The sequence below is a fragment of the Pteropus alecto genome, unplaced genomic scaffold (assembly GCF_000325575.1).
Source record: "Pteropus alecto unplaced genomic scaffold, ASM32557v1 scaffold76, whole genome shotgun sequence".
NCBI classification, from domain to species: domain Eukaryota; kingdom Metazoa; phylum Chordata; class Mammalia; order Chiroptera; family Pteropodidae; genus Pteropus; species Pteropus alecto.
In genome coordinates this window covers 29,502,938-29,521,057 of record NW_006443138.1, presented here as the reverse complement: position 1 = coordinate 29,521,057, position 18,120 = coordinate 29,502,938, and the positions used below count along the sequence as shown (strand labels likewise).

General features: G+C 35.2%; 1 protein-coding gene across 1 annotated transcript in view; it reads right to left on the bottom strand.

The window, feature by feature from the left end:
• The window catches only part of ERC1 (ELKS/RAB6-interacting/CAST family member 1), a 480,046-nt gene that overhangs the window by 200,106 nt on the left and 261,820 nt on the right, over window positions 1-18,120 (bottom strand). Inside the window, exon 15 of the mRNA XM_015598545.2 lies at window positions 12,818-12,978. Within this exon, the coding sequence (XP_015454031.1) occupies window positions 12,818-12,978 (161 nt within the window). The remainder of the gene's footprint in view (window positions 1-12,817; window positions 12,979-18,120) is intronic.

Below are 18,120 nucleotides of genomic sequence, written 5' to 3'. Positions count from 1 at the left end.
CATCATTATTTCTTCAAACAGCTGTTCAACATCTTGATTTTCTTCAGTTACACCGATCAGACAGATTTTGGGACCCTTAACGGTGTCCCGTATTCTCCTGAAATTATTTTTAAAGTCTTGGCATCTTATCTCTTGCTGTTCTGATTGTGTGGCCTTGGCTTTCCCATCCTTCAGATAGGGCATTTGATCCTCTTTTTATTCATTTTGTTTATTACTTTGTTTATTCCATTTAATCTATTTCTCATCTCAGATAATGTGTTCTTCATTTCAGACTGGTTCCCTTTTATAATTTCCATTTTCATTTTTATGTGTTTTATCTCTTTGTTGAAGTTCTCTACACTTCCCAAAAGTTCATTGAGCATCTTTGTAACCAGTGTTTTGAACTCTGCATCTGTTAGATTACTTGACTCCATTATATCTGGATCTCTGTTCTGTTCTCTCATATGGCTTCTGCTTCTTTGTCTTCCCAATTTGGCTATCTTTCCGTGTCTGTTTCTATGTACTAAGCAAGGCTCCTAAGTCTCCCAGTCTTATTAGTGTGGATTTGTGAAGTAGGTGTCCAGTGGCACAGTCTTGAGAGGGGTTCGCCTGCAAGCCAAATTTAGTCCATGCCTCTACCTCTCTGGGGCCACCTGTTAAGATGCAGCAAGCAATCCACAGATGCTGTGCTCACAGTTGCCTCAAAACGCCCCACCAGAAACCGAGGTCAGCTGCCTCCAGTGTGAGTCTAGGCGCTGCTCAGCAAGGAGCACCTGACTCGCTGAGGATAGACCTGGATGTAGTTTGGGTGGGGACACAAGTCAGGGGAGGAGGAGTTTCAACGAATTCTCTGAGTGGAACAACTTCTGTTATCCAGTTTGATGATGTCACAGGCTATGGTGACGGTGTGTCTGCGCACCAGGAGAGGGGAAGGCTCAACAGGGAACAAGAGATACTGCCAGCACTTCCATATCAAGCGAGTCTCGCCACAGCCCTCACTCCGACAATGTCTCCCTGTAAGTCCCTGGTGCCCCCTGCACGCAGCCGAATAGGCACTGGTGCTAAGAGCGAGCAGGTCCATCACTGCGAAAATACGCTGGCGGATGTGGCCCCTTGAAGAGGCTTCTACTGCTGCCGCAGCCTCCCTCTCATTTAGCTGCTCAGGATCAGGCAGCCCCGCGTCCTCACCCTGTCCTACCTTCTGCTGTTGCAGGGTGATTTCTTGGATTTCTCCCTAGTTGTATGGCTTGTTCATCCCAGGCAATTTTTCCTTGCTGCTGCTCCTTGTTTCCATCACAACTTTGATTTGATCGTCAGAGGGATGAACAGAGGCTCTATCATCCATGTCATTTTTTTTTTTTCTGTCTTCATCTCATTTATTGAATTCTTCAGCTCCAGAATCTCTGTTTGGATTGGGATTATGGTTTCAATCTCTTTGGTAAAGTACTCCTTTTGTTCGTTGATTTTATTTCTGAGCTCACTGAACTGCATTTCTGAATTTTCTTATATCTTGTTGAGTTTTTTGCTAACTGCAAACTTAAACTCTGTCATTTAAATCACAGTCTTCCATGTCTCTGAATTTGGTTTGTAGAATATTTTAATTCTCTTTCAGAGCTGCATTGTTACCCTGAGTATTCATGGTACTCGATGGATTGTTTTTCTGCCTTTGCAGTACTGAACACTTTAGGTACTATTTTCCTTTTAACAATTCAGCAGTAGATAAGTAGATGAAAGTAGAAGAAAGCTTTTGTTTTCCAGTAGATGTTACTATAGCACAAGTTTTTGTTTTCTTTTACCTGCACCACTGGGACTTCTGGGATGCTGGTGGGGCTGTGTCGCCTTCACTGTGAATGCCCTGTATTTCCCAAGGAGGTGGGGGTCTCCTCTGTGACCAAATTGTCTGTCTTAGAGCACGAAGCTGACGGTAGGAGGTGACTGGCGATGAGCCTCCAGGCCTGTGAGATCCTGGTGCTGCCTCCTGTAACCAGACGCTGCCAGCTATCTGAGGTATCCCAGCTGACTCAACTGGGTTTTGCTTCAGTGGGTGGGGGTGGGCTGTGTAGATGGTGGTGAATTCACTCTCTGTGGCTTTGCTCTTTTCCTAGTAATGGCAGCTGCCAGATCTCGGCTGCCACATCTCTGTATTTCCACTCCTTCACTGAGTTTAGTCAGTTTAGTCAGTTTTAGTGTGCACTGGCCACTCAAACCAGAATGTTGCTTCTGTCCCTCTGGCCCTCTAGATTGCTGAATGCCTGTGCTGCAACCCAACACCTCCCATGCTACTGTATCTGCTGGGGCTGTAGCAAGGCCCAGGCTGGGTCTGAGGCTCCCATCTCTATCTTTCTCCCTATCCTCCCTCTCCCCTGCTTGTTCTGATACGCCCACCTTCAGATGTCTCAAGGCATGGATCTTTTGGATGTATTTGTGTATTGAGCAGGGAGTCCTCTATTGAATTTCAGATGTCCAACTTGTAACTTTAAGGGGAGAAACCACGAGTTATTCCTCATTTGGCCATGATGATCGAGACTTGATTTTTTTAGAGTAGTTTTAGGTTTACAAATAAATTGAGAGGGAGGAACGGGCAATTCCCAAATGCCTTTTTAAATTCATGTGTTTTAAATAAAATTAGAGAAGTATTTTAGCCATTACTTTTTTCAAAATTTAGTTTCCTGCCCCTTTGTTACTCTTTCATCTTTCTGGAGTTCCAGTTACATGTACGTTAATTAGCCCATGTGATATTGTCCAACATGTCACTGAGGACTGTCCATTTTGTAAAAACCCTTTTTCTTCCTGTTCTTCAGGTTGAATAATTTCCATTAATCTGTTTTATCATCAATGTGACATTTTCCTTTAAGTCTTTGAAGCATATTTGTAAGAGTAACATTAAAGATTTTATCTGTTAAATCCATTAAGACTTCTCTGAGTTGATTTCTACTGTACGCTTTTCTTCACTATAAGTCTTATGTTACTGTCTCTTTGCATGTCTGGATATTTTTTTTTTTTTAAATCCAACACAGGCTATTGTAGATGGTAGATTGTAAAGGCTCTGGATTCTGTTATTTTTTTTCTGAAGAGTAATGGTTTTTAGTCTAGTAAGTAAATCAGTTAATAGTTTCTTGAATTTATGTAGGCTTTGGATTTATCCTTTGTTAGTGTGATCTGCTAAAAGCTCAGGGTATTTCTCAAACTTATCTAGGTGGGACTCATCCTCAAAATTCTATCTCCCCTTTAGACTTTCATGGAGATTTAAGTTTTGTTAGGCTAGGTCTATAGTAGGCTTTATTATAGGTCATGATCCCTACTCCTAAAACAGCTTTTCTGTTATTTCACCAAGATATCTGAAGTTTTAATAAGGATTTTCCTACTCTGACTGGGTTAGAACTCCAAATTCCCCAGTACTGCTTTATCTCTAGTACCACAATTCCACTTTCATCTACATAACTAAACCTTGAGTAATGTCGTCTAGTGAATGTGTAGCGCAGTCCTCAGCCAAGAATTCATGGACCTCTGACTCCCAATTTCTTCTCAGTATACTGTTTACATATAAGTTACTTTTCTGATTTACTCAGAGCATTTACAACTACAGAATCAATAGATCTCAGAAGGTCACCTAGTCAAATAATTACATAATTTTTCAAACCAGGGATTTGAAAATCTTTAGAGATTTAGGAAAACTTTTTATTTAAGAATGAAAAAGCTGCAGACCTGAAAAGTTAAATGCAAATTTGATTTTCAGCTGTATCATGGTTTGCAAATATTCAGCTTCACCAATTTCAAAGTACTTTCATTACTTTATCTCATTTGATTCTCATAACCACCTGATAAGGTGGATCTAAGTATTATCCCTATTATATTGGTAAAATAAACTAAGTCAAAATTTAAACACATTCTTTGCCATAAAGAGCTTCTTATAATACTCTTCTATTCAGGAGAAACTTATGATTAAATGGATGAATTACTATCTTCTACATCCAAAGCTTCAGGAAAGTTCTACCCATTTACAGATGAATAACTACCTATATTATATTCTCTGAGGAACACTGAAAAGGAAGGTCCTGAAAGAAAATGATTAAGGAAAAAAAAAAAAAACATACCCAAAACACCTCTCATATTGATATATTAGATAACAGGTTTTCTTATAATGGGCACTGTAATTAGATTGAGGCATTAGGTTACCTACCTGCAACAGTTAACCTTTTAACTAATTCATATGTATTTAACAGAAGGGATTAGAGTTGACCATATACCTCCAGTAAAGGAAAAAATGAAAAGATAAGAAGTAGGTAGGTCAATAATCTCATTCCTTTCTCTTTGAGAGAAAGATGATGACCTACATTCTCAATTCATCCCTTCACAGGTGAGGATATTCTTGCACATAAACCATATATTGATAGGTAGAGAGAAAGAAAGAATTATAAAAGTTGGAAAAGAGAGGTACTTTGGAGGCCTTTATTGGAAAAGCTTAGTTCTTTACTTGCTACTTAGGGATTACTCCAGCCATTTAAGCCTCTTTACAGGAAAAGATCATTAGGGAGCAAAAACTTTTTAAAGAATATGGTTGCTTCTGTTTGGGAGTTACATCTGACCCTAAATGACTTAAAGGTGGAATGGACTTAGGCTTAAAGAGAGGAGATGGCAAAGAAAATTTAAGGTTATTTATAACTGATTCCAGTTCAGGTCACAAGAAAATAAAAAGATTTGAGAAAAACATTTGTAATACACATGCCTCTACTTGTGAGAAGCTGAGCATCATGGTCGAATTTAGAAGCAGGAAGAGGTAAGGAACTCTAAAAATTATTATATTTAACAAACCCATTTCCATCACTATCCTATAGCAACTCAGAGCTCCCACTAAACTACTAGTTCTGATGAGGAAAGATGTTAGGAACAGTCACAATCACACATTCTTTAAGGTGAATAGCCTAAGAGAGTTGACTATCGGGACAGAAAAAGAGAAGGCAGAATTAAATAGTTAACCAAAACTAAGAAGGATATCTCCAAGTCCCAATGGAGAGTTGACTCTAGATAATACAAACTTTGCTTTACAATTTTAATTATGACGAGTACTACCAGTGTTATTTGTTTATAGCTAATATAGTACAGGTTATAGTTAAAACAGGATAGCATTATCGTTTTCTTTTTTCAATTCAAGTATAGGGAATTTTTATACTAATTTATGTGATTTCCTACAGAATATTTATTTTTAAAATATTTTTTAAAATTTATTGGGGTAACATTGGTTAATGCAATTATATAATTTTCAGATGTACATTATAATTTGACATCTATATATTCTATTATGTGATTACTACCTAGAGTCCAGTTTCCTTCAGCTACCATATATTAGATCCCCTTTACACACTTCACCCTCCCCCAACCTCCCTATAATTGACCCTCTTTACTCTGTCTACCTCTTCCCTCTTCCTCCACCCCCTACCCTCTAGTAATCACTTGTCCATTGTCCATATCCATGAGTCTCTGTCCTGTTCATTTGTTGCTTTTAGGTTTATAGCTCACATATAAGTGATATCATGTGATTTTGAACTTTTTCAGTCTGGCTTATTTCATTAGCATGATTATCTTGAGATCCATCCAAGTTGTCACAAATGGCAGTATTTCACCTCTTCTTATAGCTAATATTCCATTGTATATATGTACTACAGCTTTTTTAGCCAATCATCTATCGTAGGACACTTCAGTTGCTTCCATGTCCTGGCCACTGTGAATAGGGCTACTATGAACACCAGTGTGCAAACATCTTTTTGGATATGGGTTTTCAAGTCTTTGGGGTAAATACCCAGTAGAGGGATTGCTGGTCATATGGTAGATCAATTCTTAGCTTTTTGAGGAACCTCCATATTACTTTCCATAGTGGCTGTACCAATTTGCAGTCCCACCAGCAGTGTATGAGGGTTCCTTTTTCTCCGCATCCTCTCCAACGTTTGTTATTACTTGCTCTGTTGATTATAGCTACTCTAACAGGTGTGAGATGGTATCTCATTGTGGTTCTAATTTGCATTTCCCTAATAGCTAGCAATGTTGAGCATCTTTTCATATATTTGTTGGCCATTTGTATGTCCTCTAGCGAGAAGTGTCTGTTCAGGTCCTCTGCCCATTTGTTGATTGGATCATTAGTTTTTTTTGTTGTTGTTGTTATTGAGTCGTATGAGTTCTTTCTATATTTTGGATATTAGGCCCTTATTGGAAGTATTGTTTGCAAATATATTTTCCCATTCAGATGGTTGTCTCTTTACATTGTTGACAATTTCTTTGCTGAGCAGAAGCTTTTTAGGTTGATGTAGTCCCATTCATTTATTTGGGCTTTTACTTCCTTTGCCTTTGAGGGCAAATTCATAAAATCCTCTTTAAGTACAAGGTCCTTGAGTTTAGTTTCTATGTTTTCTTCTATGCATTTTTATTGATTCCAGTCTTCTATTCAGGTCCGTAGTCCATTTTGAGTTAATTTTGGTGTGTGGTGATAGACAACAGTCTAGTTTCATTCTTTTGCAAGTGGCCTTCCAGTTTTCCAGCATCATTTATTGAAGAGGCTTTCCTTTCTCCACTGTATGTTTTTGGCTTGTCGAAAATTATTTGCCCATATAAATATGGGTTTATTTCTGGACTCTCCATTTGTTCCACTGGTCCATGTGTCTGTTTTTCTGCCTGTACCATGCCATTTTGATTACTGTTGCTTTGTAGTGTAATTTGAAGTTGGGCAGAGTGATGCCTCCAGCCTTGTTCTTTTTTCTCAGGATGGCTTTGGCAGTTAGGGGTCTTTTGTGCTTCCATATAAATCTGGTTTTTTTTTTTTTTCTATTTCTTTTAAAGATGCTGACAAGATTTTGATGGAGATTGCATTAAATCTGTATAATGCTTTAGGTAATATGGTCATTTTAACTATGTTGATTCTTCCAATCCAAGAATACGGAATATCTTTCCATTTCTTTGTATCTTCTTCAATTTCTTTTAGTAACGTCTTGTAGTTTTCATTATATAGGTCCTAAACATGTTTCATTAAATTTATTCCTAGATATTTTATTCTTTTTGTTGCAATTGCAAAAGAAATTATTTTTTCCACTTCTTTTTCTGAAGCTTCATTATTAGAGTATAGGAATGCTATGGGTTTTTGAACATTGATTTTGCATCCAGAGTCTTTACTGTATTTGCTTATATTTCTAGTAGTTTTCTTGTGGAGTCTTTAGGGTTTTCTATATAGAGAATCCTGTCATCTGCAAATAGTAACAGTTTGGCTTTTTTGTTTGGATGACTTTTATATCTTTCTCTTACCTGATTGCACTTGCTAGGACCTCCAATGTTATACTGAATAACAGTGGCGATACTAGACAGCCTTGCTGTATTCCTGATCTTAGAGGGAAGGTTTTTGGTTTTTCATCATTAAGTATAATGTTGGCTGAAGGTTTGTCATAGATGGACTTTATTATGTTAAGGTACTTTCCTTCTGTACCAATTTTGTTAAGTGTTTTGATCATAAATGTATGCTGTATCTTGTTGAAGGCTTTTTCTTCATCTACTGATACGATCATATGATTCTTATTTTTTAATTTGTTTATGTGGTGCATCACATTAATTGATTTGCGTATGTTGAACCATCCCTGTGCCCCTGGGATAAAGCCCACCTGTTCGTGGTGTATGATCTTTTAATATGTTGCTGTATTCGGTTCGCTAGTATCTTATTTAGGATTTTTGCATCTGTGTTCATGAGAGATATTGGGTCTGTAGTTTTCTTTTTTTGTGTTATCCTGACCATGTTTTGGTATCAGAGTAATATTGGCCTCATAAAATGATTTGGGAAGTATTGCCTCCTCTTCAATTTTTTGGAAGAGTCTGAGGAGAATAGGTATTAAATCTTCTTTGAATGTTTGTTAGAATTCACTGGTGAAGCCATCGCTCTTGGACTTTTACTTTGTGGTAGGTTTTTGATGATTGTTTCAATTTCCATACTGCTGACCGGTCTTTTTAGATTTTCCAGTTCTTCTGGATTCAGTCTGGGAAGGTTGTATTTTTTAAGTACTGGTCCATTTCTTTTAGGTTATTAAATTAGGTGTTATATACTTTTTCATAGTGTTCTTGTATGATACTTTGTATTTCTGTGATGTCAGTCGTAATTTCCCCTCTTTCATCCCTGATTTTGTTTATTTGTTCCTACAGAATATTTAAACCTCGGTATTTTAGGCCACTGTGAAAAATGCTTCCAACTCTACTTAAAGTTCTTTATCATATATCCAAGGACTCAAATAAAGGCATTTGGTGGAAGTATAAATAATTGTGGCATTATAAATAGTATACATGCCCTTATTTTGTTACTAGGATATAATTTGCATAACTACTTTCAATTTTGTAGTTAATTTGGAGGACTGTCATATATCTCCAAATGGGATTTTTTTAATGTTAGCAACTCTACAAAAAACTTTAAAGTGAAATACTGCAGGACATTAGTAGATAAAGAAATTTAAAATATATTCTCGTTTTAATTATTCAAGGTATAATGGATTGATCACCTAACTATACTATCCCCAAATAGTGTGAACTTATTCAATTAACCATTTTCTATCATCTTCTCCGTTCTAAGCATATTCTATTTTTCTCTCTTAATAGGCAAGCATTATTTAAATGTTAGAAATTAGATTATATTATTGGACTTTTTTTAGGTACATATAAAAATTTATTTTCTGTTTGCGGTAAGATCTTTCTTTAGCCAAAAGGCATCTCAAGAGTACATAATTTAGCTCACAGAGGTTTGGATTTCTCTGCTAACTTTCCTAAAGGGATGCTACTTATCAAACAGCCGTGAATTCTCAAAGAGCTCTTCCACTACCTTAGTCTAACAAATCAGTTCTTAAAGTAATCAAATTCATAATTTGATTAAAATTTTATTCAAAATGAAAGATTCGTCTTTCAAGCTTTATTGAAATGTCAACACAGGGTGAGACTGCAGTAGGAGTCTGAATCCTGGGCAGTGGAAAATGAATCAGCTCATCTAGAAATCTTAACAGCGAAGCTCATGACCTGAACTGATATTTAAAATTTCTTACAGTTATTAGAGTTGTTGTTTATTATTTTCCCCCTTTTCTCATTCATCTTTTTTTTGTTAGAGAAAGAGGCTAACACAAAAGTGGAATTAAAAAAAAAAAATGGCTAGCATAAAAAAGAAGAACCAATGTGGGAACTGCCAATAAAAGTATTCTTTTTCTTCAGGGCTAGCTAACCAATTCAAATGTTTCTACTGAATCACTGGCAGGCTACCACAGTTTCACATCTCCCCAAATCCATAACCACCATTTATCTGTAATAGATGTTCAAAAATTATAATCATAGATGCTTGGGATAGAAAAGAACTATTAGGACATTCCTTTTGGTTTGACTAAGTCAGGATTATTCTAGAAAACTAGAGTATTCTAGTTCTTTGCTGAAGAATTTCCTATACAAATGAGCTCACTACCTTTTCCTCAGGAAAGATTTCTTAGATTCAGAGTCACACACATGCATGTTTTGGTCTCCTGCACATTGCATTGCCCTCGTATTTCTTTTACATTTCAAGTTCTCTGGTTCTAATGAACAAGTCCTTTAATTTATTCAATTATCAATAATTAAACACTGTAAACATTTACAATATGGTGGGTCCTGCCATGATTAAAAAGTGAATACTGTTACTATGGCCAATAGCCACAGGTAGGATACTGCCTCTCTCCTTTCAAATTTTGTTTAAATAATTTTCTGTTTTCTTACAAATCATCACTGGAAAATACTTATACAAGCAAGTAATATACACTATTAAGTGCTTCCTGTGCCAGACACTGTTCTCAATTCTGTATATTAATAATTTCTTATTTTATTGTCATGAAAATTCTACGAGGCAAGAACAATTATTATTGCCATTTTTAAAAAGAGGAGACTGTGGCATAGACAGTTTAAACAACTTGCCAAAGTCATAGAGCTAATAAGTGGCAAAGTCAGAATTCAGACTCAGACTCTTGTATTCTGGGAAATAAATGCTTATTAGTTGCCATAAGTAATTAGAGGCAGATATGCAGAATACTTGGAGGGATTAAACTCCTTACAAATTGACAACAGAATGAAGTAAATTCTGAGCAAAGTTGTAGAAATTTAGACATCCCCAACTCTGGACAGTTGCTTAGCACAACTTGTTCGACATATGAAGAGGAGTCCCGAATATAACAGAAAAATGTCTATTCCCTTGGTCAGCTACATAGTGAAAAGGAACCAAAAGTTCACTGTATCAGAAACCACAATATGTCACTGATAGTGTTTTGTGTATAATTATGCTTAGATTAATTGTAGAGTTTTCAACTGAGGTTTTATGAATCATTATATTTGTATGCGAAACTTTTAAGATTTTAAAAAAATATAGGGGTTTCAATTCACTGTTCTAGATGAAAAGAACGAAATAAGTGTTACTCTTCAAATTTGGCAGAACTATGATCTACAAGGCAACGCAAACAGAGAAGATCTGTTAAGAACCACCACTCTTTCAACAGAGTATTTGGGTAGAGGATTAGGCCTAAAGTGCCGAGATAATTTATTAAAAGGAAGGTATTAACCATTTTACTAAGATTGAAAATGAAAGATAACGAGGGGAAATTTAAGTGCAAATTAAAGCAAGGACTACTTTAAAACTTGGTTGGTATATCTGAATGACACAAAACTTGTGGAAACTTGACTAAGAACATCATGAAGCCACAACAATATATCCTGAGCAATAGAAGAAGGTGATTTAAGAGATATATCTTCTTTCAGAGTCAGGTTTTTATGCTTTACTTCTAGAACTTTTATTTAAAGTTTATTAAATTTCTATACCACTTATATAAATGTCTCTATAAATTTTAATTACTTATCCCATGTCTAATTGTGTAAGTGCTTGACCTTACCAACAAGTTTTGCTGATCACAGTATTTTTTAGAAATGTAATCACCAACCTGGGTTGGCAAGGGAAGTTCATAATAGAGTTTAGTACTGTGGCATGAAAAAAAATATTACACACAATTCCTTTTTCAAGCCAAGTATTCTTAACAAATTATTTCATATCTTTTCAAAGTCTTAATAACATAGGAAAATTCCTATACAAATATACAACTATTTTGAAATAAACAGACATTTGAACTGAGTAGGAAAGATATGACAAGATATTGGTACATAGAGAAAACAAAACTTATATACTGTTGCTTTAGCAGAGTCTGTCTCTGCTTAGGAAAATCTCATATGATACCTTGTTTTACCCAAAATTATATCTTTCCTTCTTCCATTTTCTTAATTACTTTAAGCCCTGATTTAATTTTCTTCTCAATTCTGTTTTCTACCATGTTCTAGGAATGGTGCCAGATCTCTTCAAATCAAATGATTTTATTCTTTATTACCCAAGAAGTTATCTCTATTACTTCATCTCCAAAATATCAAGCTTTGAATTTTATCACCAGTGACAAAAACTTGTCTCACACCTCTGTCACTAACTTGCTCCTAAGAAGCATATTTGCAAACTTTTTTCTCAGGATGCTACTCAGAACCTTAACTTCCCCATATTCCCTCAGCATATCAGTCTATCGCTGGCTTCAAATATTCATCACTCCTAACAGATCATCTGTAATGCTTTCCAGAAGGGTTAGAATCCCTTAACCTTGCACTATACCCTAATAATCCATAAGCGCAGGTGACACACCAACATGTGCACCCTTAATTCTTGGGTCGTTGTCATGATATCACAATAATCATGTCTCATGAAAATTCATACTAAAGTATCATGGCAAGATCCTCTGCTACTCTGTAATTATGGTATTCAACATTTATTGATAGTTCAAAGTAGCAGAAGAGGTAATACTAACTTAAAGCACCACCTGGGCTGAGAAAAGTTTGTTTCCATTAGGTCAGGGAGACTGCGTATTAATGTGGAGAAGAAGGAGCTAATAGAAAGTGAGCAAGGATTATGTGAGAGAAAATTAGAGTGGGATAGCAGAGGAGAGACCAGTGCTTAAAATCTGTGATAGAGAAAGGAAGCTAGCCTCATGAAGGAGAAAGAACATCTCCTCAGAACACAGAAGACCCCCTGCCCATGAAAAAAAAAAAAACTCCACAGATAACAGCTGAGATAAAGGTAACTGAGGGATCCCAGGACAGACGTGGTTTCAGTAAAATGAGAGTACAACAATTAGGTAATGGTGAGGGTTGGGTGCTAGTACTACTGGACTTTCAAAAGAAAAAAAAAAAAATAACTTATTCTTAAGAGAAGGAAATCAGAACTTTTCAAAGTCATAGAGAAGAAAAAGAAGCACCTATTACGTACTAGCAGATGTATACACGCGTCACAACAGATTATCTCAGAAAGCCATAAGATGTGGGGCAAGTAGGAAAATAAACGTACAGCAAAATTTTAGTAAAAGTGAAAATTTTATAAAAAATTGGTGAGTGTGGCAAAATGTTAATTGTTAAATATGGGGGATAGGCACATGGGAGTTCATTATTCCATTCTCTCTACTTTTGTGTACCTTTGGAAATGTTTATAATAAAAAATAATTTTAAAAATTGCCTATTCATCATATGACCTCAGGACCAATAGTCAGCTATCTCAATAAGCTTAACAATTTGCCTAAACTTTCACGCAACTGGATACAGATATGTACACTCTACAGAACTTTAAAATTCATTGAAGAAGAGTCGAAAATAATTCTATTTGACCAGGAGAAACACAAGTTAGCATTAAAATTAGGCTAAGTGTGCCAGAGGTAATAAACAGGGCCAGAAGAAGAAAATAATGAGGAAAAGTACTTCTACTAAGACCATGTGTGAAGAATAAGATTAAAACACTTACTTCATCTCTAGAACTTCCTCTAAGTGTTTCCTTCTCTCTGCCCGAAGATTGGACAGATGAGTTTCCTTTTCTGCCAGAGACTGTTGAGTAGAGGACAGCTTTGCTTTCATGGACTCTAGTTCCTGCTTTACTTTCTCCATGGCCATCAGTAACTCCTCCACCTGTGATAAATATAGAAAAAAAGAAAAGGTGAGCATCTTGATCAATTAAAGTCAGAGACCTGAGCAATGGGCAACTCCTGGGTCCACAAAATTGAATACACACACATACACACATGTCAAAAATTCTGTACTCTTTCTGGATTAGACATATATATCAAGAAGATATAGCAGATAATGAAATAAATCTCTGATCATCCCTCTGCTACAATTCTTTTCAGTTTAAGTCAGAAAGAATTTCATTTTCTTTTTGATAAACGCAAGGACATATGAGTTCAAGAAGTTGCCCTTTGCCGTGGGGAATTCCTTTTAAGGAACTGTCTTAATTATTTTAATTAAGTAGTTACTTAATTAATTTCCTTTATTATTAGGACTCATTTGGAAATGGTACAGAAATTTCCATGGAAACAATAATATAACAGATAAAAATATAAAGAACAGAATCATAAGAAATATTTATGGAAGGATTTTAAGAAATAAGAGACAAATGACTAATAACAGATTTAGTATAAACATAAATGTTTTTTTGTTTACACCATTAAAAAGAATTTATTTTTAAAGAACAGCTAGAATTCAATCAGATAATTTCTTGCTCTAAAGGCAGACAGGTAGTTTTTTCAAGGAATGCAGGAAGAAAAAAAATATAAAATGACCACATAAAGAACAGACAGAATGCTCAAACTAAGAGCAAGATATGTACTTTACAGTCATTTCCACTTACTCTGGGTAGTTCCCAAATTGGAATTATTTAAATGAACATGTTCATTTTAATTCAGAATTTAAAAATATGCCAACAAAAATATCTGTTATTACCAAAAACTAACCTCAACCAGGTAACCGACCAGGCAACTGCACCAGTCATGGGAGTTTATGTCAGGTTGCTGCTTGCCAAGAAATAATTTTGGTGATGACAGACCTTTTCAGAGGTAGAGGTGAGTGTAGGTATAGACAGGAGATCTGCCGTTCATTGACTCCTACATTAAATTAATTTGTGTGATACTAAAACTGAGAGCAGTGTGGAGACAATACTGAAGTATAACAAATCAGAATTGTTAACAGACCCCTGTAATTTAGTGGCTCATACCTTACCAAAGTCTCCATGTTAACTGGTAACAGCTGTAAAACACCAATAGTAAACAGATACATTTTGGTTTTTGGCACTTGAATTACTTCACTGTGCATCTTTTCAGAAGTGATTAAATTAACATTCTCAGCTAATAGCATCCTCACAGTCCCAGTTGCGGTGAGAATATATATTATCATGCAGATCTTCTCAGATACATATTCACATATCTGCAAGCTTTACCGAAACATATATCACTGTCTGTCTTTTTGAAAACTGCCAATAAGGATGATTCTATTTTATCAGTTTAATTCATGTAAAATCTTATCTAAAATTGAACTGAACTAATACACCAACATATGTTCTTATGACAAAATCAGTAATGGATAGCATTGTTTATAGAAGATCTTAAAAAGTATAGGATGTGTCCACCTTTTATGGACTTATCTTAAACACATCTCAGCAAGTCTCCCTTCCATCCTGTCTTTCACTACCTTGGGGAAGCAATGGTATCAGTTTCTTATTTAACTTGGAGAGAGATTTTGTACATACACAAGCAAGCATGTATAAATAACCTATTCCTCTCTTTACTACCCAAAAGGCAGCCAGCCTACTCTATACATACTCAATATCTAAACTTTTTGGTAAACTTTTTATTGAACTACAACATACAGGAAAATATATAAGTAATAAATGTGCAACTTGAAGAATTCTCAAAATGAATACACCTATGTAATCAGCACAGAGACCAATAAACAGAACATTACCAGTACCCCAGAAACCCCTCTCATATCTCTCCTATCCCCTTTCCAAATAAAGAGTAACTATTATTCTAATATTCTAGGTTAATTCTGCCTATTTGTTTTAACTTTATACAAATTAAATTACATAGTATATAATTTTAATACAAATTTTTTTCATTCATTGTTATCTCTGTGAGATTCATCCATGTGGTTGGGTATAATTATAGTTCTGTAATTCTCATAACTGCATGGTATTCTACTTTGTAAAGATAGCAAAATTTATTGAAGGCACTTTTGATAAATAAAAGTTTTTAATTTTAATGGAATTTAATGACTTTTTTCCTTTATGTTCATATTTTTCTGTACACTAAATTAGAGTCTACCGCAAGGTCATGCAGATATTCTTTTATTCTTACTTCTAAATTTACGGATTATGTTTTACATGTAGATCTACAATACATAATCATTACAGTGTAATGATTAAAATTCATTTTTATCAATATGGATATCTAACTGACTCAGCACTATAAATAGAAGGACTTCAACAGTCATGGTAGAAAAGTACTTTGGGACTATGTGGCAAAAGATCAGAAATTATTTAAAGAGTACTTACAAATTATAAGAAAAATAATTTAACACTGCTTTTATTGCACATAACCAACTTTAAATTTCCTAAATGAGCAATGTGAAATATTACATGCATATAAAAAAGGAATACGTATATATTCCAGAACCAAGAGCAAAACACATTTATTTATTCACCACTTTTGTAAGTCAGTTATCCAAATGTACCCCCAAGGTTCCTGTGATAATTACCATTCTTAATCTGTGTTACTTACTCCTTTGAAATTTCTTTATTTTTACCTTCTCTGATGCATATATTTTTACCTTCTCTGCTTAGTTTTATGAATTTATAAATATTGTATAAATGGAATCTTTTATTTCATCCAACATTGTCTTTTTCATGCATATAAAAAAAAAGAGTCCACCATATATGTATATTCCAGGACGACAAGGAAAATCACTCAGGAGCTAAAAGCAATGACAACTAACAGCACCGAGTACCACAACACCCAGTTTATGGTTTTCCACTAAACTGAACGGGCCCTTTAGAAAAATGGCTGATTCGGATTTGATTCAAAGATGAACTCTGCACCTCTTATGCCAGAAAGTAGAAACAGGGATCATGACACAGAGACACTGATAACAAAACCAGAAAAACATATCACAAGAAAGAGAAAAGAAAACTATAAAGGAATATCTCTTAAGAATAAAGATGCAAAAAATACTAGAAAACAAAACTCAGCAAGATACAAAAACTGGAATTTATCCCAAGAATTCAAGTTAGTTTAACATATAAAAATCAACGTAATAAACCATATTAACAGACTAGATTTGGGTTCATTTTTTTTTTTTTTTGGTCTTTTTGAAAAAAGTAATCCATAGGTAAGGCCGTGAACTTCACGTAACATCACAGAAAGAGAAGTGGTGTGTGTCTCATTTTCAGCAATAGCATTGATTAGTGGTCCAGATGGCAAGAGCCTGATTTTTTCATTATAAATTTCTCAATCTTTTACCAAATTCTCTTTTCATTTCAATAATAACCAGTGAGGTTAAACATGTTTCATTTGTTTAGGGGCCATTTTTGCTGCTTCTTCCTTGAAACTCTCAACCAAATCTCTTAACACCCCCCGCAACCCCGCCACCCTTCTCCCACCCCTCCCGCCAGCCAAAGCTTGTTTTTCTTATTCTTGTTGATTGGGAGGAGTTTTAAACATATAAATGAACACATATTCTAGATACCAACCTTTCATCAATTACACGTGTAGCAAATCTGTTCTCTCAGTTTGTGGCTTATGTATTCCTTTCATTATGATACTTTTGATGATTAGAAATACCTTAATATAATCAAACTTATTAAACATTTATTTTAAGATTTATGACTTTTACATCCTGTTTAAGAAATCCTTTCCTCTATCCAAGGCCATATGATATTTTCCACCTTTATATTGCTTTCAATAGTAGACTGAATTAGTGTTTCCAATTATTCATTCTTCTATAAAAAATAGTATATATCCATATCACTGCCATGACCTCTTGATGGGCAGAGTACTTTCTTTGACCCTAGATTTTGACTTGGCTATGTCACTTGCTTTGGGCAATGGGATGTTAGCAGACTGGATACAATATGTGTGATTAGGTTGCACTTCCATCATTGCCAAGAAAACAATTTACTGAGTACCTGTTGCCTTTCATTTGGGTTCTAGAATGAGCCATATAAATGAAGCATAGCCACCTGAGTCAGCAAATAAAGTAGAGCCAACCATGCTCAGCCATGTGACTGAGAAATAAATGTTTATTATGTGTATTAGTAAGAGTTCTCCAGAGAAACAGAACTACAGTATATGAGTATGTGCATATATGTGTGTGCGTGCACGTGCACACATGCACACACGCACACACACACACTGTGGTCAATATATATCCTATTGTTTCTCTGAAGAACTCATAAATAATAAATACATTAATGCTATATTAATATAATAATAATATATTAATATGTAAAATATATTACCTATAATACATATAAAATATTTTTAATTAAAAATTGCCTCTTGTGATTATGGCTGACAACTAGTAACATCTGCAGAGTGAGCAGACAAGCTGGAGAACCAAGAGAGCTGGTGGTGTCATTCCAGTCCAAAGGCTGGCAGGCTCAAGACCCTGAAAGAGCTGATGTTTCAGTCAGAGCCCAAAAGCAGCAACAGTTAGGCAAGATTTATTCTTACTCAGAAGAGGGGAATCCTTTTTGTTCTAGTTGCTTTAACTGATTGGAAGGCCTGAATGGAACAGGATGAGAGCTACCCACATTAGGAAAGGCAATCTGCTTTACCCAAGTCTACTGATTTAAACATTAATCTCATCCAAAAACATCCTCACGAAACACCCAGAATAGAGCTTGACCACATATCTGGGCACTCGCATGGCTCAGTCAAATTGACACTTAAAATTAACCATCACAATTTGCTATTGTTATCTGGTGACTGCTTGTAATATAATATCTGACTAGACGCTTTCCAAGAGTTTTAAAGTATCGTATTTCACATTTAGTCTCTAATCCACCTAGAATTCATTTTTGTGTACGGTGTGAAGTAGTAGAGGTATAACTTCATTTTTTCCCATGGTGATTATCCAATGTCTCAATACTATTTATTGAAATCATATTCTATCTTCACCTTTGACATCCGTCGAGTATGTTTCTGCTCTTTCTATTACAGTCTACTGGTTTGCCTATTCTTGCACCAAAATCACATTGTCTTAATTATTATAGATTTATAA